Below are 22620 nucleotides of genomic sequence, written 5' to 3' on the forward strand. Positions count from 1 at the left end.
TTTTTATAATATGTAGCAAGAGTTGCATTTGTTATATTTGCCAGAGAATGAAAGATGGAAAGAGTCCTGCTAAACGATTTGTTAATGTGATTGATGGATCCACCAATAAAGACAAATTTAACAGGCATAGGGAGCCTTGGTTTTCAAGGGATATTGGTGATATTATTAAGAAGAGACAGGTGTGTAACCAGTAAAGGCAACAAGGAGCAAATGAGGCACTTGCATTGTATAGAAAATGTAAGAGAACACTAAAGAAGGAAATCAGGAAAGCAAAAAGAAGGCATGAGGGTGATTTGGCAGATAATGTGAAGGTAAATCCGAAGGATTTCTGCAAGTATATTAATTGTAAGAGGATATCAAGGGACAAAATTGGTCCCTAGAGGATCAGAGTGGTCTCAGAAAATGGGGAAGATCTTAAACAGCTTTTTTGCATTAGTATCTTGCATAGTGTATATGGATGGAAGGGAAACAAATAGAAGTGTTGTGAAACATATGGAGATTAAGGAGGAGGAATAAAGGTAGACAAATCCCCTGGGCCGGATATGATATTTCCTTGGATCTTGAGGGAGACAAGTGTTGAAATTTTAGGGGCCCTGATGGACATATTCAAAATGTCCTTAGCCATGGGAGAGAGGTTGGAGGATTGCAGGGTAGTTCATGTTGTTTTATAAAGGCTCTAAAAGTAAACCAGATTACTATAGGCCACTGAGCCTGACATGAGTAGCAGGTAAATTATTGGAAGCAGTTCTGAGAGATAGGATATATAGGTTTCTGGACAGCTATGGGCTGATTAAGGACAACCAGCATGGCTTTGTGCATGGTAGGTCGTGTTTAACAAATCTTGTAGAGTTTTTTGAGGAAGTTACCAAGAAGGTAGATGAAGGAAAGGCTGTGGGTGTTGTCTCCATGGACTTTAGTAAAGCCTTCAAAAAGGTCCCACATGGGAGGTTAGTTCAGAAGGGTAAGGCACTAGGTATTCATGGGAGGGGGGGAGGGGTTGATAAATTGGATTTGAAATTGGCTATGTGGGAGAAAACAAAGAGTGGTAGTGGATAGTTACTTCTCAGACTGGTGGTGTGCCTCAGGGGTCTGTGTTGGGACCATTGTTGTTTGTTGCCTATATCAATGATCTGGATGTTAACGTGATAAATTGGATCAGCAAGTTTGCTGATAACACAAAGATAGGAGGCGTAGTGGACAGTGAGGAAGAATTTCAAAGCTTGCAGAGGGATCTGACCAACTGGGAGAATGGGCCAGAAAATGGATGATGGAGTATAATGCAGGCAAGTGTAAGGTAATGCATTTTGGGAGAATAAATCAAGGAAGGGCATACACTGTAAATGATAGGGCACTGAGGAGTGTGGAGGAACAAAGAGACCTGAGGATATAGACCTGTTCTCTGAAGGTGGCGTCACAGGTGGACAGGGTTGTAAAGAAAGCTTTTGGCATCTTGGCCTGTATAAATCAAAGTATTGACCATGGGAGTTGGGATGTTATGTTGAAGTTATACAAGACACTGGTGAGGCCAAATATGGAATATTGTCACCTAGCTACTGGAAGGATATCAGTAAGATTGAAAGAATGCAGAGAAGATTTACTAGGATGTTGCCAGGTCTTCAAGAGTTGAGTTACAGGGAAAGGTTAGGACTTTATTCCTTGGAACGAAGAAGAATAATGGGAGATTTGATAGAGGTTTATAAGATTATGAGGGGTATATACAGAGTAAATGCAAATAGGCTCTTTCCACTGAGATTAGGAGACATAAATATGAGAGGACATGGTTTTAGGGTGAAAGGGGAAATGTTTGGGGGGGGGGAGGGAATATTAGAGGGAACTTCTTCACTCAGAGTGTGGTGGGAGTATGGAATGAGTTGCCATCTGATGCGGTGGGTGCAGACTCAATCTTGTTTTAAGAATAAATTGGATAGATGCATGGATGGAATGGGAGCAGGATATTGAGACTAGCTGAACAATAGTCGGCACAAATTAGAAGGGCTGAAAGGCCTATTTTCTGTGCTGCAGCATTCTGTTTTAATCTATCGCAATTCCATCAATTCCCAAACCAGAACCAGTCAAGAATACAGTACCAGTTCCATTTTACAGCCATTCAGAAGCCCTTTTTTTCACTGGCATCCCAGTTAATTGGCCTTCAGTGTCTTGATTAAAGAAGCCATTTTTTGCTGTTCCCACTAGGCCACTTTTAACTGGGACACTACCTCCTTTCACATTGACCACATCATCACTGGGGATAGGAGAGTCTACCTTCAACATTTGTGTCCATTTTTCACTGGGTTAATCAGCATGCAGTGTCAGCTAATGCCAGGGATGTGAGTAGGGGTCGAGGCCATCAATCTCTGGTGTAATTTCATGTGATTTGACGCTGATGTGCTCATTTTTTCACTTTTCCACTGGACCCTTAACTAGTAAATAAGCCATCAATTCCTGGGACAAGGTGCCAGTTAAAAAAAAAGGCTTTTGAAATGCAGTTAATTCAACCTTTTTTGGAATGAAACACAGAAGTCAGGAGGAACTCAGCCAGTCTCGCAGAATCGATAGGAGGTAAAGATATATTACTGATGTTTAAGGCCTGAGCCCTTCTTCAAGGTGTGAATGAAAAAAGACAGGTGACTGAATATCTTTTCCTCTAGCTCTGTCTGTCTGTCTGTCTCTCCCTCTTCCATTTACCTTTTCACCGAGCAAAAATCAATTCTCAGCTTTTCTCTTATCCAATTAAAACCTTTGTCTGTTGGTCTGTATTTCTCCCCCTCCCATTCTTCTCCTATTCCCCATCCTTTAATTCAGATGCCAGTTTTTTTAAAAACTCATATTTGAGGAGGGACTCAAGCTGAAAACTTCAGTAACATATATTTAGCTCCTATGGGTGCTGAGAGACCAACTGAATTCCTCCAGCATTTCTGTGTTCTGACACCATTTTTGGAAATGGTTATTAAAAAAAACCAAAATTGAAATATTTTAAAAATCTGCAACACTCTAAATGTGATGCTGAGCCATTTTGTTCTGGAAGGGAAATGAAATAAAGGCATAGCACATAATATCACATCATTTGATATCATTTCCAGTCACAGAAGCATTAAGAAACAATCTCAGACTAAACAATTTGACAATCTGCCCAGTATATGACATTTCACCAATAACAGCAAACAAGTGAGCATGTTCTATCTGTTGTCCCCACATCATTTTAGCTCAGAAGAGCTAAGCACATCCTAACTCCTAGGGGCTAAGCACTTCCTTGCTCTGAGGGGCAAAGCATTTCTTCGTAGAGGAAAGGGGCTGAGCAAAAAAAAAAACGCCACACATTTCCACAGTAGTATTTCAGAATAGCATTAGGGATGGCATGATGGTGGCTGAACAACCTGCCCACTTGTACAGAATTGGTCTCCAAGTAATAGCAGAAAATAAGATTTCAGAAGTATATCAATGTCCTTTATGGGCAGATTTGGAGAGGAATTCATTTGGGGGTTACTCATTGCTGAGAGCTCCTCTACCCTTTGTGTTATCCAAAATTAATAGGTGAGATCTTAACCCAGTTCTTAAGCATACAGTCAGGATTTGGTTCCAATTTTGTAAATGTTTTGGGTTTAATAATGTTGTTTTATCTAGAAAAATTCATCTTAATTTCTTTTTTAAAGCATCACTGATTGATCAGGCATTTTCAATATGGAAAACTAAAGGAGTAATAACCTTTTCAGACCTATTTGCAGGAGATGGCTTAATGTCTTTCAATCAGTTAGCAGACAAATATGATTTGAGCAAGGCACAATTTTTTTAGGTATTTGCAAATTAGGGACTTTCTGCATACTTTACTTCCAAGATATCCTTCTGCTTACCTATCTAATATGATGTGTATTCACTTCGAGAAGAGTTAATAGCTACAATATATAATTGGTTACTTAACTTGCAACTGATATCCAATGACAAAATTAAAGGTGCTTGGGAATTTGAATTCTAAAAATTGCTTCTGAACATCAATGGGATCATATTTTTTGACTAGTAAATACTTCATCAATTTGTGCCAGTCATTCTTTGATTCAGTTCAATGTGATACATTGGGCACAAATGTCTAAAAATAAGTTGGCCTGTATTTTCCCAAATGGAAACCAAACTTGTCATAGGTGAGGTAGCCATATGTTTTGGTGAGGTAAATGTGATAGTACAGATCTATCACTAATGTACATAGTGTATATAGTTACTGTATCTAGACTGTACTTACAGCGATTGGCTGAGAGCTAAGCCACACCTATTGTCTGGGCCTTAAAGGATTGTGTCCCTAGCCAGGTCGGATCATTCCGGACTGGTCGGCCACCTGTGAAGAGCTCCGGTCTTTTGCTAATAAAAGCCTTGGTTTGGATCAACAAGTCTTTGGTTCTTTCGACGAGCTCTACAATTTTATTTGCGGTTACACTGGCTCTCTGGTCTAAAGGTCTCCCCACCTCTCACTGGCAGGAAGTTCTCACTAGTGCCTTACAATCCATCCGCTCCCTCCTATGTACTGCAACAAATGCCACCCCCCACGAAAGGATGTTCCTTTTCCTGAGGAAATCCGAATCAGGAACCACTGTACCGGCATGGCTCACCGTCCCTGGCCCCGTCCTTTTGCGACGCCACGTCCGGCACTCAAAGAACGACCCCTTGGTCGACCGAGTGACTCTACTCCACGCGAACCCACATTACGCCTACGTTGAGTTCCCAGACGGGCGGGAGGACACTGTTTCGGTGCGGGACCTAGCTCAGGACACGGTAGACCCAGCAAACCCCCCAACTCCTTATTCTACAGGCCCCGTGCCGCAACAGAAGGACCAACAGCACCCCAATGACCCATGGTAATTGCTTAATCGGTGTTTGATTTCTCCATGTAGAGCAGAGCACAGTCATTTGGGTCACACTGGATAGTGGAAATGGAGGAAGAGGAAAAAGAACAGGTGTTGCAAATCCTCTAGTTGTATAGAGAAGTGCCATAAGATGAGGAATGATTAGTGTTGATCAGGGAATCCAAAAAGGGCCAATATGCATTTCACAATGGAATCTTATTGGAGCCGATGGAAATTGCAAATAGTAAGGTGGAAGGTGAATACTCCTGTCAAGGAGTGAAAACTAAGATGTGGGAAATAGATGAGATCTAGTCAGAGTGGAAGCCATAGATCAAGACATTTCAGACTCACCTGTTTGGAAAGTCTCATACTCAGAGGAAATGCAACAGAGATGGAAGAACTGGGAGAATGGAGCAAGGTATTTACAGGAGGAAGGGTTGGAAGTAGTCATCAAAAAAAACATGAAAGAGCCTCTGGGATTCTTATAGATTATATTGAAGCATTTAATTAACATTAAGGATAGAAGGAATAGCTCATTCTAACCCTCATACCCACTCTTTCATTCAATGATAATACTTAATCTTGCAGGAGGCAAAGTGGAAGACAACGGTAAACTAATTCTTCTTGTAAGGCTGGTTGGAAACAGAAGACAAAATGAAATCTCATTTTGAGCACTGTACATAAAATCCGTGAATGCAGCACGGATATACCTTATGGTTTCCGGAGATAAATGAATTGCCCCAAGAATATGTTCAGCCATGTAAGACTACCATATAGAAAAATTTCTTCACACACATAGTTGTGAATCTTTTGTATTCTCCATCTGAAAAGAGCTGTAGACATTTATTTGTTGAGTATTTTTAAGGCTGAAATTAATAGACATCTAAACACCAAAATAAATCAGAGGATTACATCAGAAAGTGGACTTGAGGAACAAGGTTTTTTTTTTAATGATGAACCAGGCTTCATAGGGCACACAGTCTCCTCCTGTTTTTATTTCTGCTGCATTAGGGTACTCTCTCAGATGGGTGACTGAGAAAACGACATATCACAGCAGTTTAAACATACACTTTCCTTTCAAAATACATACGTGGATATATGTTGCACACCAAGTCTTCCCTTAAGTCTTTCCTTGAAAATTATTCGCAGGTTGAAAAAGAATGGCAAAACTGAAGTTTGCAGCTTCTTTCATGACCAAACTGGAGCTCATGCTTAAATTTCTTAATCGTTAAGTTTCATCTATATTTTCTTGAAAACTTACTTTATTTATAGCAAACCACAAATGCTTTGTTTTTACAATGTTTCAGTTTGCCATAACAGGAATATAGGAATATACAACTATTCTTTAAAAAAGTTAAATGTACTCTGTAGCATGATCAATAACCACCAGCAGACACAAAGCAAGTAATTAAAGGCTTTAATATCCTGATTGTCCAACACATAACTACATGTTTCTGGCTCAGATCCAAGACCGGTACTGAGGGAGAAGACTAGGGCTGTCAGCTTTTATTGGGAATCTACAGGGAGGAGTTACCAAGTCGGAGGTGGGCCAGCCTGAGCAGTTCATTGAGGTCCAAATCTGCATTACTATGTTCCATCACATACTCTTCCAATTATGTACCAAAAATAAGTGTTAACTCTGACTTTCTCAGGACCATACAACCACACTCCTCCAATCCCACCACCAGTAACTACTTATAACCTGGTTCTTGAATGTTATCTGCTTTTTTCCCAGTCCCTGCTCTTTCCTAACTTGAATTAAACTTGAATCTCTGAAGGAAGATTGTTTTCATGAAATTATTTATCATTTTAGCAATTTCAAATATTACTAAGGACAGCACGGTGAGCATAATGATTAGCTCAACACTATTACAGCTCCAGCGATGGAGATCAGGGTTAAAATCCCAGCTTTCCATAAGGAGTTTGTACGTACTCCCCGTGTCCGCATGGGTTTTCCCCAGTGGCTCTGGTTTCCTCCCACCTTTCAAAAACGTACCGGGAGTTGGACAATTGGATATAAATGGGCAGCATGGGCTCATGTCTGTTACTGTGCTATGTGTAAATTTAAACATAAACTAAATATTTAGTGATAGCACATTATTTAGACAATAACTTCTGTCCTTGCTGCTTCCACAAACACACGCAACATGATGAACACTTCCATAAAACTAAGGTTCCTTTTACCATGAGGATTTATAAATTAAATCTGAAAGAAAAATCATTCCCTGTAAATAAAATTGTGGCCTCTCATACAACAGTATGGTTTTTTTTGGGGTTGAAAAAACTCTGCCAAAGTCAAAATGAGTTTCCAAAACAAAAACATAACAGAACAGCAACTTCCTGCCCTCTGTCCGAAAGACTCATCCTAACCAGCTGTACAAACATAATGTGATAATCCCAAGGCACACATGTCTGCAATATAATAGTGTACTGTATAAACATTTTGAAATTTTTATTCAATTATAATTAAAATAGTTAATGGGTATATTTATTCTTCCATCGTGGTTGCAATATACAACACACAGGTTTCCAGCAGTCAAATTTAAACCTTGCTACTAAATCCCTGATCCTACACTTTCCACCACTGCACGAAGCACAAACAAAAAAATTTTAAAGTGTCAATGTCCAAGGTCAATTATCCTGTTGGCAACAAGCCACTTCACAAAGGCATGGTTGTAAACAGATGTTTCTATGAACAAAAGAGACTGCTGCCATGGTCTAGCACATTAAGAACCTCTACTTCTTTCATCACACCTTGTTCACATCATAGCTACTTTTTGGTGAATGGCAATGGAATATTTGGTAGGAAATAAACTTGGCCTCATGAGAGAACAAGTCATATTCTTATTTCTAATGATCAAAAAAAAATTCAGTACTCACCATTTTCCTGTTATTTAAATAACAGGCGAAAGTAGTGAATTTACAATATTCCACTTTGGCTCTTTTATGCTGACAGGACAAAGTTTTATTTACAAGAGCAAAAGGTTGCCAAATTATTGTATACCCTAAGAATATAAGATGTAGCTTTTTTTTAATTTTGGCATAGAGCAGAATTTAAAAGTAATATTTCAATGAAGTCACCTCTGAAACCTTAATTAATCTTACTCTTCTAGAGGATCGTTTTTAATCCTTTATTGGGCATGTTTACAATAATGCCCTGTATTGAAAACAATTCTGAAAACCCAAACCTAAAATTAACAATTCCTTTTTTGAGACCTAGCTGAAAACTATACTCTCAAATGGACAAAGAAAAAATCCATGGCATTGAAAGACACTCTTCACTAAGACTGGGATATTCACATTACCTGATAATTCTATGGGCCTCAGAAGTCAACAGTTTTACAACTGATTGTAAACATCTATTTATTAATTTGGAGAGTACTCAACCATGGGTACTCACAAAGTAAAGCCTGCCATCATTAGGCACTTATGTATCAAATTTCAGGCAGGGAAGAAGATAATAGGTAATTTTCCCCTCCACCACATCCATATTTCCAGTTAAAATGTCAGAACACAGTAGAGATAATGAACTAAAGGATTGCGTGGCTCAGTTGTACAATAACTTTACAGGCAAACAGAGAAATAACCTTACACAATTCTTACAAGCAGGAATTACACTGATACTAGTGAGCAACAAAAGGAATAGAGAGATTTTAAGATGTAAATCATGTTAAATAGGAACAAATACAGATGTTTCAGAAATTTTTTCTCTATTATAACTTAGTTTGCAGCATGGATTTTGTATTTTTTTCAAATTGGTATTCAAATCAATGGGTAGGAACCACAAGCGAAAAAGTATTTCTCTTGATATCCTTACTTGTGAAACACAACGTGAAATGTTTTCAATGTTGAGGGCGAAAATGGCATCTCTAGCTCCTACAAACAACAGGTGATGTTCCTCACTTAACAGCAAAGTTGAATAATTAGATATTCCTTGTTCAGCAAATATTTTCAAGTTTGCATCTATAAAAATAATCCATGCAATGTTATTAAAAAAGATTTAAGGAAAACATTCTTAAATCAAATATGCTGTACATTACATAGTAGCCAATAAATAAATGTTACTTCATATTGTAAGTAATCAAGATCTGAAGAATAAAATTGTTACCCTGCTATGTTAATTTCAAGGATATAAAATTTTCCAATTTCTTCAATTTAGTTTTCTATTTTTGAAGCATCAAAACTGTAGGCAGTTTTTAAAATATTCTTCTTCCAAATGTTAATTAATATTAGTTCCTTCTGAATACCAAGTTACTCTTCTGGAACTACTAGAACTGGTGGTTTGCGCAACGCTATTACAGCACTAGCGATCCAGGTTAGAATCCGGCGCTGTCTATAAGGAGTTGGTATGTCCTCCCCATGTCTGCATGGGTTTCCTCTGAGTGCACCAGTTTCCTCCCACTCTTCAAAACGTATGGGGGTTCTAGATTAATTGGTGGCTTTTTTGAGTGGCACAGACTCGTGGGCCGGAAGGGCCTGTTACCATGCTGGATGCCTAATTTTTTAAAAAAAATAGAGATACACAAATATTATTTTCCTCCCTGTCATCTGGTGATGGAATTTTTAAATACATAATTTTTGCACAAGCTAATTATAAATTCATTAATTAGCAGTGTGTGATCTTGTATGACAGTGCATGACAAAACTATACTTGATATTGGAGAGAAATGCAAATAATGTGGTGTGATGCAAATATTCACTTTATTATCTGCAAAATATATATATATATCTGTATATATATATGTGTGTGTATATATATATGTATATATATGTGTGTGTATATATATGTGTGTGTATATATATGTATATATATATATGTGTGTGTATATATATGTGTGTGTATATATATGTATATATGTGTGTGTGTGTGTGTGTGTGTGTGTGTGTGTGTGTCTTGGTGCCTGCCACATTGACCACCGCCAGTGGGCTGATATCGCCTCAAACCGTGCATCTTGGCGCCTCACAGTTTGGCGGGCAGCAACCTCCTTTGAAGAAGACCGCAGAGCCCACCTCACTGACAAAAGGCAAAGGAGGAAAAACCCAACACCCAACCCCAACCAACCAATTTTCCCCTGCAACCGCTGCAACCGTGTCTGCCTGTCCCGCATCGGACTTGTCAGCCACAAACGAGCCTGCAGCTGACGTGGACTTTTTACCCCCTCCATAAATCTTCGTCCGCGAAGCCAAGCCAAAGAAAAGAATATGTATATATATATATATATATATATATATATATACCTTCCGATTGTTGGACATTTAAATAAAATCAGAAAATGCTAGTATCACTCAGAAGATCAGGCAGCATTCATGGAAAGAGAAAAATTAACTTTTCAGGTGCAAGATCCTTCATCAGAAATGGGATAGAGAAAAAGCATACAGATTTTCAATTTTAGAGAAGTGAGTAGATAGGTAAAACAAAGTGAGTATCTCTTACAGACCAAGCCCAAACTGTTTATGCAACATTAGTAGATTGCGCTGTTTTGTCTGTACTATGTGTTGCAAAGAGAAGATCTGTGTGACATGCCAGCGGGCAGGGCTACACGAATGGAGAAACACTCTCCAAAAATAGAGAAAAGGTTATAATACAATCAGAAAGGAAGAGGGAGTAACCTTGGGTTGAAGAATTTGAAAGAGTCCAAAGATTGCAATGTATCCCAACTGATGAGGTGCTTTTCCTCAAGATTGCTTTGGGCATCACTGGAGTACAATTGCTTTGCAAGTAATTTTTCAACCTGCAAGAGTGACCCCAAGTTTCGGGTTGCCTGCTACTTTAATTCTGTGTCCCACTCTAACCTATCACTTTGCAGTCTCCAGTGCTCATCTAGATCACAGGAACTAATGAAAAACAGATGAATACATTTTACCATTAGTTTTTGAGAGAAAAATACTATATCTGCAATGTATTAAGTATATTTAATAATAAACTGCTTCTTACCTTCATAATTCACAGTTTTTCTTGGTGTACAATCCAATGCATTTGAGGCTTGTGAATGCAGTAGACATTTAATCAGCAGATTAAAAAATAGGATCACAAAGCCCTTCAGCTTTTTAAATCTGTGCATTTTCATTGTTTATGTTCTAATATGTAATGATTTGGAGGTGTACTATTAATAACTACATTCAAAGTAATATTTTATCATTTCTTTAAAAAGCTTCAATAACCTCTTTGCTGAAGAGGGTGTTTTCTGTAGGTCCATGGTGCCAAATTTGAATGATATGCCATCTCAGGTAACGACATGAAAAAGTAGACATTAGAATGAAGAATAATTGCCTACATTGTATTCTTCGATCATCGATCAGTGGAATCCTCCACGAAGCATTAACCTGAAATAGAAATATCTGTTCAGTATCTTTGTTTGAGTTTCCATTCTGCAGTGCAAAAATTCTGCTTTAAAATTTAAACCTCTTAAATTAAACCAGCTTAATATATAGATTTCACTTCTTTGGAAAATGTAAAAAAAAGTAAATCTAAACATTATCATGGCCTCATTTAAATACAGAAAAATCCCTAACTCGTAAAAACAGTCAAGCCTCTCCGCTGCTGCCTGTTATATGAACAGAGAAAAAGCAAACTATTTCCTGCTGAAAATCAAAGTTTTTCTGCTGCAGTTACATCACAGGATGCAAAAAAAAAAACTATTTCCATTGCATGTAGGCTGGGGCTTTTTTTTCCCACGAGCACACAAAGCTGAGGGGTAACCTTATAGAGATTTATAAGATCAGGAGAGGCATGGATAAAGTGAATGGTCAGTGTGTTTATTTTTTTCCATGGTGTGAAAGTCTAAAACTAGGGGACAGAGATTTAAAGTTAATTTTTTAGAGGGGCTCTCGGGGGAAAATCTTTTCCACACAGAGTGACCGAAGGAAGTGGTAGAGGTGGATGTACTTACAACATTTAAAGACATTTGGAGAGCTACATGGATAGGAATGAATTACAAGGATAATGCAGAGAAAATGTTCTTAATCAGATAGTTCAAAACTGGGTGTCATAAATATAACTGTTAATTTGAAAAGAACTGTTTTTCATACAAACACAAAATATGGAAAGTTCCACCTTAGGGAGTTGTTTGGGGTGAAAACTGCAAATGTGACTAAGAGGAAGCTCATATTAGTACTCTAGGGAGATAGGATGAAATGGAAGGGAAGTCCTGTATGAAGTGTAAAATTAACACAAGTCAGCTGGGCTGAATAGCTTGTTGAGCTGTAAAATCCATGCTCAAGAATAAATTAAGCAAACCCAAGATAAGATTTGGTCTTGTAAATGGGTAGTCAGTTGTACATGCCACTAATACATTAGGTTTGTTATTTTCTTGAATAGCAATAAGCTAATTTAATCGACGCTACTGGCACAAAGGCCATCAGAAAAAAATGCTTTTGTATCAATGTCCTGGCCTTTTCTGCTTAGTATTGAAAAATTTCCTAAAGGTTTTCAAAGCTGAATACTGCAATAGTCTGCATTCAATTTATCAACACAAACTTCTTTTTGGCTAGGCAAATATTGGAATTTTGTTCAGGTGCATTAAAAATTACAAGGATATTAAAAATTAAATATGATAAAGGAGGATCCTATTAAACACATCTTTGAGAGACTAAAATTCTGTTTTTTTTCAGTGAAGCAGAACACAGCTCAAAAAACTGAGAGCAATAGAAACAGAAAATATTTTTTTGTCACCATCCTGCCTTCAATGTACAAGGTTTTAGAATTAGAACTAGCTGCAACAACTGAATTTTCCTATACTGCATCAATACTGATATCCAGATCCGGACAACATTTAGGCTGGACAAGTAATACGTGTAACACACTTCCCAGCTATTGATCATCTTCAACAGGAGTATTTACCTCTCTTTCAATTTAAACAACTTTACCTTCAATAAGACACAAACATCAACATCTTTTGGACTGCAACTGATCAAGAGTAAAAATGACCCAGTCAGGAAGATAGTGGCTGGGTATCATACGGTGAATGATTCAACCCCGCATTTAAATACTTTTAGCCAGATACCTGTAATTTGCATATTATACAGATGCAACGTTCTTGTACTTCAACACTATCTAGATAAAATAGCTTGTTTGATTAATATCTCATTTACTAATCCAGACATTAATGTTCTCCATGGTGCACCATGGCTGCTGTCTGTGTCATCAACAAATGTAATAATTTCCCTTAGCAACATTTCTCAAACCTGCAACATCACTTTCCAGAAGCACAAGGTAGTCCAGATATTGGCATGTAGAAGGATTGGATTGATGAATTGCATTTTACTGCAGCAAGCCAGACTAGTAAGGCAGATAAATTCAGAGCAGGGGTGGCCAAAATTGGCTTGAGAGCCACATGTGGCTCTTTGACATATAATGTGTGGCTCATGGAAATATTTTGGCTGAGACAGGAATTGTATGAGCCGGTGTTCTCACCTGGGGCCCAGCCGCTCCCCTGCATCCAAGCTCCTGACGCCCCGGCTACCCTGCCATCCAAACTCCTGACACCCCCGCTGCCTGCCCAGCCATCCAAACTGCTAATCCCCTGAACGCAGACTTACCATCTGGTCCCAACTGGCTAGCCACCCATCGAAACTGATGACCACAGTCAAAAGTAGTATACATGTAATAGTTGACCCTCTAAATTTTACCTTAAAAGTTTGATGTGCCACAAAACAACAAATTTCATGACACATATTCATGACAAGTTCTCATTCTGATTAATTCATCTTTCTTATGAGGCATTATGAAGACCCCATTTGGTTTCTTATGAAAAATCCCAAAGGATGCTTAGACAAGTTCCAGTTACCAAGTCATCATTCTTACTCAAAACTACACTAAGTTTTTATTGGAAAAATATGTCTGTTCATAAATTAATTCAATGTAAAATACTTTGGGGTGTTTCTAAATTATGTCAAGACTAAATAAATATACTTTTATTTTGGGTAAAAGAGAAAAACCAAAGGCAGCACCTGATACCATAAATATTTTGAGTTATTTTTATCCTTAGAACACATGGATCCTTTATAAAATTGTGCTCCAGTTAAGATCAATTTGACATTAAATGGCATCTTCAAGAACCATAAAGTACTTTATTATCACAAAGCTGCTTGAACCGTTGTCTTATAAATTAAAAGGTGTAAATTTTATGTTTTCAGTAACATTTTAATGTCACACTTTTCCTCCTTTCTAAACTTAAATTTGAAATAAAACTTAATTTACAAATTCTTAAAAATGTGTATCTGATGGGAAAGAACCCACCACAAACTTCTTAAAAGTCATTAAAGGCACCACTCATTCTGTGCAGCACTAAAAATAGAGTTAAAATTATGGGTTACATGTAGAGTTATTATTTACAGTGATGCCCAAGATAACAGAAATATTTAAAATGAAAGGAGAAAAAAATCATCAGGTTCACTGTGAGCCACAAACAAAATATTGCAATACCCAGTGCAAAGCATGAAACATGTAGTCAGAGGACAATTTAAATCAGTTTCAGTTATCTTTCCATACTTCCGTAATAAATATCCATTTGCATCGGTTCTAAAAATTTGTATCCCAAGTCAAAATACAAAAAAGATTGAGCCCCAATGCTGCACCTCATCTCCAACGACTTCCCATGGGAGGGTTGAGACAACTCTAATCAACTCCAAACCGCAATACCCAATTATGGCATCCAAATGTACCCATTTCAAACAAGCCTATAAAGATTGCAGTAATTATCTTTATACGACATCATACAATGTCCCTCTTCCAAATTATTTTTTATAAACCATTTTGAGAATTAGAAGCATTATCAATTGCTGGGTTGCTTAATAAAACCATTCTAACTGTAGGTCACACATGTCAAACTCAGGCCCGCTGGCCAAATTTGTCCCGTGATATAATTATATTTGGCCCGCAAGATCATATCAACTATGTAGTAAAGCTGGCCCGCTGGCTACCGCGCCAGTATAGCCCATGCACAGCTAAGACTACAAATCCCAGAACGCTTTGCAAATGCATTGGCGCCGGCCCGTCAGCCCGCTAATCGCCCCCACCTCCTCTCTTTACTTTCATTAGCATCTGCGCCCTGTCGCCCAACTCACATGTAATAAACCCCTTACGGAAAATGGACAAACGAAAGACAGAAAACAGGACCTTTCAAGACAGGAGGGAGACAAACTCTGACCCCAGAGTTTGATGAACTTGCATCTAAGAAGAGATGCCAAGTATCTGGTTTAGACCCAGGTGCATCAGAGTAAATCACAGTGTAGCAAGCAAAGCTTGGATTCATATTTTCTTTGGTTAACTTTGGACTGTTCATAGTTGAAAGATTGGATTTTCATTGAAGCAAGTTGTAATTTTTTTGACTTGTTGGCTTGTGAAAAAAAATACATTTAAAAGGAGCTTAAAGGCTATAGAGAAATATTATTTATTGAATATTTTATTTCTCATTTGTTAATGCTTCTTCTGGAAAGAGTTTAATCAAAACTATTATTAAACATTTATTTTAATAAGAAAAAGTTTAACATTACATATGTTGAAAGAAGAGAAAACATGCAGATGTTGTTGAAAATTTTCAATAAATATTTAGTTTGGCCCACGACTTAGTCCAAGTTTTTAATTTTAGCCCTCTGTGAATTTGAGTTTGACACCCCTGGTATAGACCATCCATTCTTAACTCCCTGGGAGCCATTGCACATTTAAGTAAAGGCCTTGTTTTTTTTTCTCACTTCAGGTAACCTAAATATTTGTTATGTTTTTATGTTGTTGGTAGGAGAGAAGCATGGAAGAAATTAAAACTTGACAGCTTCACAGGGAAGGGGGTCCATATTCAGTGTAAAAACACAATGCTGGAGAAACTCAGTAGGTCAATGTACTTTATGTAGCAAAGATCAATGTTTCAGGCCGAAGCTCATCATTAAAGTATATTTTACTTTAAAATCACATAAACTGGATATGTGGAGAAAAATTGTTCCAATTGGCAGGAGGATCAAGGATTGGGGACAGTGGGAATTGATGAAGGGCTCAAGCCTGAAATGGTGGTTATGTATCTTTATCTTTGCTATATAAAGTACACGGTTTCACCAGTAGAGTTTCTCCAACATTGTGCTTTTACTTCAACCACGGTGTCTGCAGACTTTTGTGGTTAGAACAATGATATTACAGGGTTCAAATCTGGCACTGTTGTAAGGAGTTTGTACATTTTCCCCATACCTGTTTGTGTTTACTCCAGGTGCTCTGGTTTCCTCCACCTTTCAAAATGTGCGCAGGTTGTAGGTCAATTAGGGTAATTGGGCTTGTGGGCTGTAAGGGCCTGTTACCATGCTGTATTTCCATATTTAAAATTATAAACTTTGAGCAGAATTCTAGGGGACTGCCATAGCTGAAAAAAATATTAAGAATGGCTGGTATAGGCTTTCAAACTGGAAACATTCCAGAGTAAATGTTAAATTTATGCAAAATAATCCTAGACAGGTTAGTTTTAAATAGCATGGAAGAATGTGAGAATCCCTAGAAAAAATGAGGTATTGGGGAAAAACTAATGGGATTAAAGGAAGACAACTTGCCCAATTTTCTGCACCAAATAATTTTAAAATTAAGTGGCTTCAGTGGTTGAGAGACCAATAATTTAAGTTTTCAAAACTCAGAGCACACCAATGTATTTAGAATGCATGTGATTCCCTTATTCAAGAGAGGAATACAAAATGTGAGAAATAACAGGCTTGATGAACATTACTGGCAAGATGATGGGATCTAAAATCATGGAAGAAATAGCTTCTCCTTTTGAAAAGCTGAACGTAATCAACCCAAGTTAACATGGTAAATCGAGGTTGACAAATTTGCGATGAATTCAAGTACATAACAGCTGAATCTATGGTGCATTTGGATTGGCAGAAGACAATTGACAAGGCGCCACGAAAAAGGCTGACCCCTAATTTAGTTTTGCTAGCCTTCATAAATCATAGCATAGAGTATAGGAGCTGGAAAGTGATGTTGTGACTGTTTAAGGCGTTGGTGAGGCCAGTTTTGGAGTATTGTGTTCAGTTCTGGTCTCCAAATTATAGGAAGGTGAGAGATAAGGTGGAGAGAAGATATACAAGGATGTTGCCTGGCTTAAAATACTTGTATTGAAGAGGTTAGGACTTTATTCATTGGAACATAGACAGTTGAGAGGGGATTTGATAGAGGTGTTTAAAATTATGAAGGGGATAGACAAGATGCAAGTAGACTCTTACCCCTGAGAGCAGGGGAGGTTGAAACAAGATGACACAAGTTGAGGGTAAGGGGGCAAAATTTTAGGAGAAACATTAAAGGATGCTTCTTCACTCAGAGAGTGGTGGCTGAATGGAATAATCTTCTGGAGTAAATTGTTGAGGCAGAGTCACTTCTTTCATTTAAGAGGAGGCTGGATAAGAGGGGATTAGAGGGTTATGGGTGGAGAAAAGGCGGGGGGAGCTAACAGAGTTGTTTGAGTGAACTGGCGTGGACTTGTTGGGCCGAGATGGCCTGTTTCCATGCCATAAACTGTTCTATGGTTAAAAGTGGCTTGATGGAACTCTCAAGTCATTTTCTGGCTTGATGGGAAACTTAAGTTACATGCTTGACTTGGAAAACCAGAGGTTATTCACTTGAAGATGGGGGGGGGGAAAGGAAAAAAAAGGTAGCAGGTATTTTAAAAAGAACAGCATGCTGGAGAAACTCAGCAGGAAAAGCAGCAAAGATAAAAAATACCTTAAGCAACGTTTCAGGCCTAAGCCCTTCATCAAGGTGTGTTCTACTTTAAAATGATGTAGATTGGACATGTGGAGAGAAATTGGAGGATACAGACCAGTGGCAAAAAGAACAAGAGAAGCATGTTTTTTGTTGCAGGGATGTAAGGTGGTTGCAGGTTTGAGTTTAACCATTCCAAAGGACTTGATAGGATGGTCAGGAGATGGACAGCAATTGACCACCAGATGTTGGTGCTCAGACCTGCTGGGGGTGGGTGGTCTGGAACCCACACAGTTCACACCTGGGCCCGAATGTCAGAGGCCTACAGACCCACCCGTCCCCATCAGAACAAGTAGCCAAGCCCCTCGAACACGCCAGCAGTCGCTGCTCCGGGGTCTGAGGCCACGTCCAGGTTATTTACCGAACCGGTGGAGAGAGCGGCTCACTTTTCAGTCACAACCCCTGCGCGCCCCTCGTCCCGTTGCTCAACGTGGCCACGTCGCCGGGTGGGACGCGAGCGAAGGCGGCGCGCGGACGGAGCCGCCCTCAACGGCTGGAGCGGGATGGAGGGGGAGGGGCCTGGAGGAGGGGGCGGGGTCGAGCGCGGGAGGAGGGGGCGGGGTCGAGCGCGGGAGGAGGGGGCGGGGTCGAGCGCGGGAGGAGGGGGCGGGGTCGAGCGCGGGAGGAGGGGGCGGGGTCGAGCGCGGGAGGAGGGGGCGGGGTCGAGCGCGGGAGGAGGGGGCGGGGTCGAGCGCGGGAGGAGGGGGCGGGGTCGAGCGCGGGAGGAGGGGGCGGGGTCGAGCGCGGGAGGAGGGGGCGGGGTCGAGCGCGGGAGGAGGGGGCGGGGTCGAGCGCGGGAGGAGGGGGCGGGGTCGAGCGCGGGAGGAGGGGGCGGGGTCGAGCGCGGGAGGAGGGGGCGGGGTCGAGCGCGGGAGGAGGGGGCGGGGTCGAGCGCGGGAGGAGGGGGCGGGGTCGAGCGCCGGTCCCGCTGGAAGGGGGGGACGGGAGGAGGGGGCGGGGTCGAGCGCCGGTCCCGCTGGAGTGGGGGGGACGGGAGTGGGGGCGATTTCCGGTCCCGCTGGAGGGGGGGGGACGGGGTTGAGCGCCGGTCCCGCTGGGGGCGGGGGGGAACGGGACGGGAGTGGGGGCGATTTCGGGTCCCGCTGGAGGGGGGACGGGTGTGGGGGCGATTTCGGGTCCCGCTGGAGGGGGGACGGGTGTGGGGGCGATTTCCGGTCCCGCTGGAGGGGGGACGGGTGTGGGGGCGATTTCCGGTCCCGCTGCAGGGGGGTCGGGAGTGGGGGCGATTTCCGGTCCCGCTGGAGGGGGGTCGGGAGTGGGGGCGATTGCCGGTCCCGCTGGGGGAGGGGGGGACGGAGTCGAGCGCCGGTCCCGCTGGAGGGGGGGGACGGGGTTGAGCGCCGGTCCCGCTGGAGGGGGGGGACGGGGTTGAGCGCCGGACCCGCTGGAGGGGTGGACGGGGTCGAGCGCCAGTCCCGCTGGAGGGGGGGGACGGGGTTGAGCGCCGGACCCGCTGGAGGGGTGGACGGGGTCGAGCGCCAGTCCCGCTGGAGGGGGGGGACGGGGTTGAGCGCCGGTCCCGCTGGAGGGGGGGGACGGGGTTGAGCGCCGGTCCCGCTGGAGGGGTGGACGGGGTTGAGCGCCAGTCCCGCTGGAGGGGGGGGGACGGGGTTGAGCGCCGGTCCCGCTGGAGGGGTGGACGGGGTTGAGCGCCGGTCCCGCTGGAGGGGGGGGGACGGGGTTGAGCGCCGGTCCCGCTGGAGGGGTGGACGGGGTTGAGCGCCGGTCCCGCTGGAGGGGGGGGACGGGGTTGAGCGCCGGACCCGCTGGAGGGGTGGACGGGGTCGAGCGCCAGTCCCGCTGGGGGCGGGGGGGAACGGGACGGGAGTGGGGGCGATTTCGGGTCCCGCTGGAGGGGGGACGGGTGTGGGGGCGATTTCCGGTCCCGCTGGAGGGGGGACGGGTGTGGGGGCGATTTCCGGTCCCGCTGGAGGGGGACGGCTGTGGGGGCGATTGCCGTTCCCGCTGGATGGGGGGGGGGGTGGGGAGGGACGGGTGTGCGGGCGAATGCCTGTCCCGCTGGGATGGGTGGGGGACAGGAGTGGGGTCGAGTGTCGGTCCCGCCTGAGGTGGGGGGGGGGGGTGGCGAGTGTCGGTCCCGCCTGAGGTGGGGGGGGGGGTGGCGAGTGCCGGTCCCGCCGGAGGTGAGGGGGGGGCGAGTGCCGGTCCCGCCGGAGGTGAGGTGGGGGTGCGAGTGCCGGTCCCGCCGGAGGTGAGGGGGGGGGGGCGAGTGCCGGTCCAGCCAGAGGTGAGGGGGGGAGGCGAGTGCTGGTCCCGCCGGAGGTGAGGGGGGTGGGTGGCGAGTGCCAGTCCCGCCGGAGGTGAGGGGGGGGGGGTGAGTGCCGGTCCCGCCAGAGGTGAGGGGGGGGGGGCGAGTGCCGGTCCCGCCGGAGGTGAGGGGGGGGCGAGTGCCGGTCCCGCCGGAGGGGGGGGGGGGGTCGGGGATGCGGACGAGTGCCGGTCCCGCACACTGCACCACCCTCCCATCCAATTCTCCAGCTCAAATCAGCTCTCAAACTTTTCCAAACAGTCTTCTCACCTGAGGCAGGTCAACGAACACGAAGGCGTTTGCTTAACCCTTCTGTAATGCAGTTTGTGGACTTTAAATTTGCGTCTGGTTTCCGAGTCCAGATGGTTTCACTTCTCGCAGTTAAACCAATGAAGGTGTGAACAGGAGCATAGTCCAGTGCGAGGGCTCCCGTGGCTCGTTGCCGGTGGGGATCAAACGTCATCAACTGCCCGGGGTCCGAACCCTGCCGCGGACCGCGGGGTAACATGGAGAGGGGCTGCAGCACAGAAACCGGCCCATCTAGTCAATGCTGGACTATTATTCAGCGCGAGTAAAACAACGTCTGCAGACACCATGATTGAAGTAAAAACGCAAAACTGGAGAAACTTTGCAGGTCAAACAGTGTCCTTTATATATCTAAGAAACACAACTAACGTTTCGGGCTTGAGCCCCTCGTCAAGGTCTGAGGAAAATGTGGAAAGGTGCCTTTGACCTGTTGTGAAGTGCCAGTCAGTTGCCCCTTTTCCATTGGCACCTTGACTGGGTAATTAACCGGTTAAGAGCTGTGAAAAATGAAAACAATCAGCACGGTGGCGTCAAATCAGGCTTCAAACCCCTACTCGTATCCCCAGTGTAAGTTGGCGCTGGTGTGGTGATTAAACCAGTGGAAAATGAACAATTTCTATCTATTCCATTGAAAGGTAGACTCTCCGATCCCTGGGGATGAGTGGAAAAGCAGTCAGTGTCCCAGTTAAAGGTGGCTCAGTGGAAACAGCACAAACGGTTTCCAATCATGGGACACTGCACAGCCAATTAACTGGGATGCCAATGGAAAAAAAGGCTACTGATGCCAAAGAATTGCAAGTCCTTTGGGTTCTTTTTCTCATTGTACCTTGAGAATGCAGAATTCCAAAGAAAGGTCCCAACCTTATACATTACCTGGTTGGGGTTGCTAAATGAAGCTGGTAACATTTGTTCTGTGTAAGTACAATATAGCTATCACCAGGATTTTTTAAAATATATCTTGTTAAGTGATATCTCAGGACATTGTGCCTGTGTTGGGGCTTGTTCTTCATTTCAACAAATAGTCTTAAATCCAATTACATGTTCTTTGCCTTCCAATGTGGCATTCCCTTCTCTTTTGGGGAATTATGGGGGGGGGGGGGAGCAGAGGAGAAATTCTGACACATAAAAAATGTCTTTATGCTTACAATTTTTGTCTAATCTCAGATACGAAGATCATGAACTCTCACCTACATTTTAAATGCAAAACTGCCAGATAAATAGCATGTAAAATGGCTTATCAGTCAAGGTAGGCTTTCTAAGTGCACCTTAGTTTGGCTAAACAGCAGTAGTTGGTGAATAATGAGGGGGATAATGGACCTATTTAGACAAACATCTAACAAGTTATAATCCTATCCTTTGATGAGCTATCTCAAAGTGATCAGTGTCAGTAAAGTAGCATTTCAAAAAAATCCTCATGATAATCACTTTGATAAAATGCAGAGTCCTGGTCAGTCCCAGAGGTTCAGGCACCTGCCTACATTTTACTCATACCTTGATCAAGGGCTCAAGACTGAAATGTTGGTTATATATCTCTATCTTTGCTATATATATTGCACTGTTTGACCTGCTGAGTGGGCAGCATGGCTGGTGCCAGCAATCAGGGCTAGACCGGGTTTTGAATCTTGTGCTGTCTTTAAGGAGTTTGTACGTTCTCCCCGTGCCTGCGTAGGTTTTCCCCGAGGACTCCAGTTTCCTCCCACCATTCAAAACGTACCAGGAGGATAGGTTAATTGGGTGTAAATTGGGCTGCACGGACTCGTGGGCCGAAGTGGCCTGTTTCTGTGCTCTATGTCTATATTTCACACCATTTTGTTTTATTTTAATCATACACCATCAACTGGGCAGGTACTGAATGTTGATGTGGAGTGCGGGGTAGCATGGAGATAGAACAAGAGGACACTACAGTACAGAAACAGGCCCTTTGGCCCATCTAGTCTATGCTGAACTATTATTCTGCTTCGGCCCATTGACTTACTCCTGGGTCATGCTCTCCGTACCACTTCCATCCATATATGTATCACAATTTTTCTTAAATGTAAAAATTGAGCCCACATTCATCACTTCAGATGGCAGTTTGCTTCACATTGTTTTTAAAAAAATAAGTGTACATTTTTATCGCACAGCAAAAATACTAGTACTAGTAGTGATAGAGGAGGTGCGGGCACAAGTGGAGCATATTCTGTGGTCACATGAGTAGGTGCTATGGGAGTTGATTGGGAGGGAGGAATGGATGAGGATGTAATGGCGGGAGCGATCGCTGCGGAATGTGGAGAGGGGAATATGTATCTGGTGGTGGAAATGGTGCAGGAGGATATGTTTGATGTGGAGGCTAGTAGGGTGGTAGGAAAGGACCAGGGGATTCCTGTCCTTGTTGCACATGGGGGCAGAGGGGGGCCAAGAAGTGTACAGGTAGTGGAGAGTGATGGTGATAGAGAGGAAGCCGTGTTGTTTCAAGGAGGAGG

The 22620-nt window shown here is 42.8% G+C and overlaps 1 protein-coding gene across 14 annotated transcripts in view; it reads right to left on the reverse strand.

Annotated features, from left to right (window-relative positions):
* The window catches only part of LOC138758711 (semaphorin-4E), a 55358-nt gene extending 35087 nt beyond the window's left edge, over positions 1-20271 (reverse strand). Inside the window, exons 1-3 of one of the 14 annotated variants that reach the window (XM_069928040.1) lie at positions 20123-20271; positions 10992-11153; positions 8647-8792 (exon numbers count right to left, since the gene is read on the reverse strand). In XM_069928040.1, the coding sequence (XP_069784141.1) occupies positions 8647-8792; positions 10992-11067 (222 nt within the window). In that variant the 5' untranslated portion in view covers positions 11068-11153; positions 20123-20271. The other 13 variants (XM_069928039.1, XM_069928038.1, XM_069928043.1 and 10 more) reach the window with 13 other exon arrangements.
* Between the last annotated feature and the right edge of the window lie 2349 nt (positions 20272-22620).

Source organism: Narcine bancroftii, chromosome 3 (genome assembly GCF_036971445.1).
Source record: "Narcine bancroftii isolate sNarBan1 chromosome 3, sNarBan1.hap1, whole genome shotgun sequence".
NCBI classification, from domain to species: Eukaryota; Metazoa; Chordata; class Chondrichthyes; order Torpediniformes; family Narcinidae; genus Narcine; species Narcine bancroftii.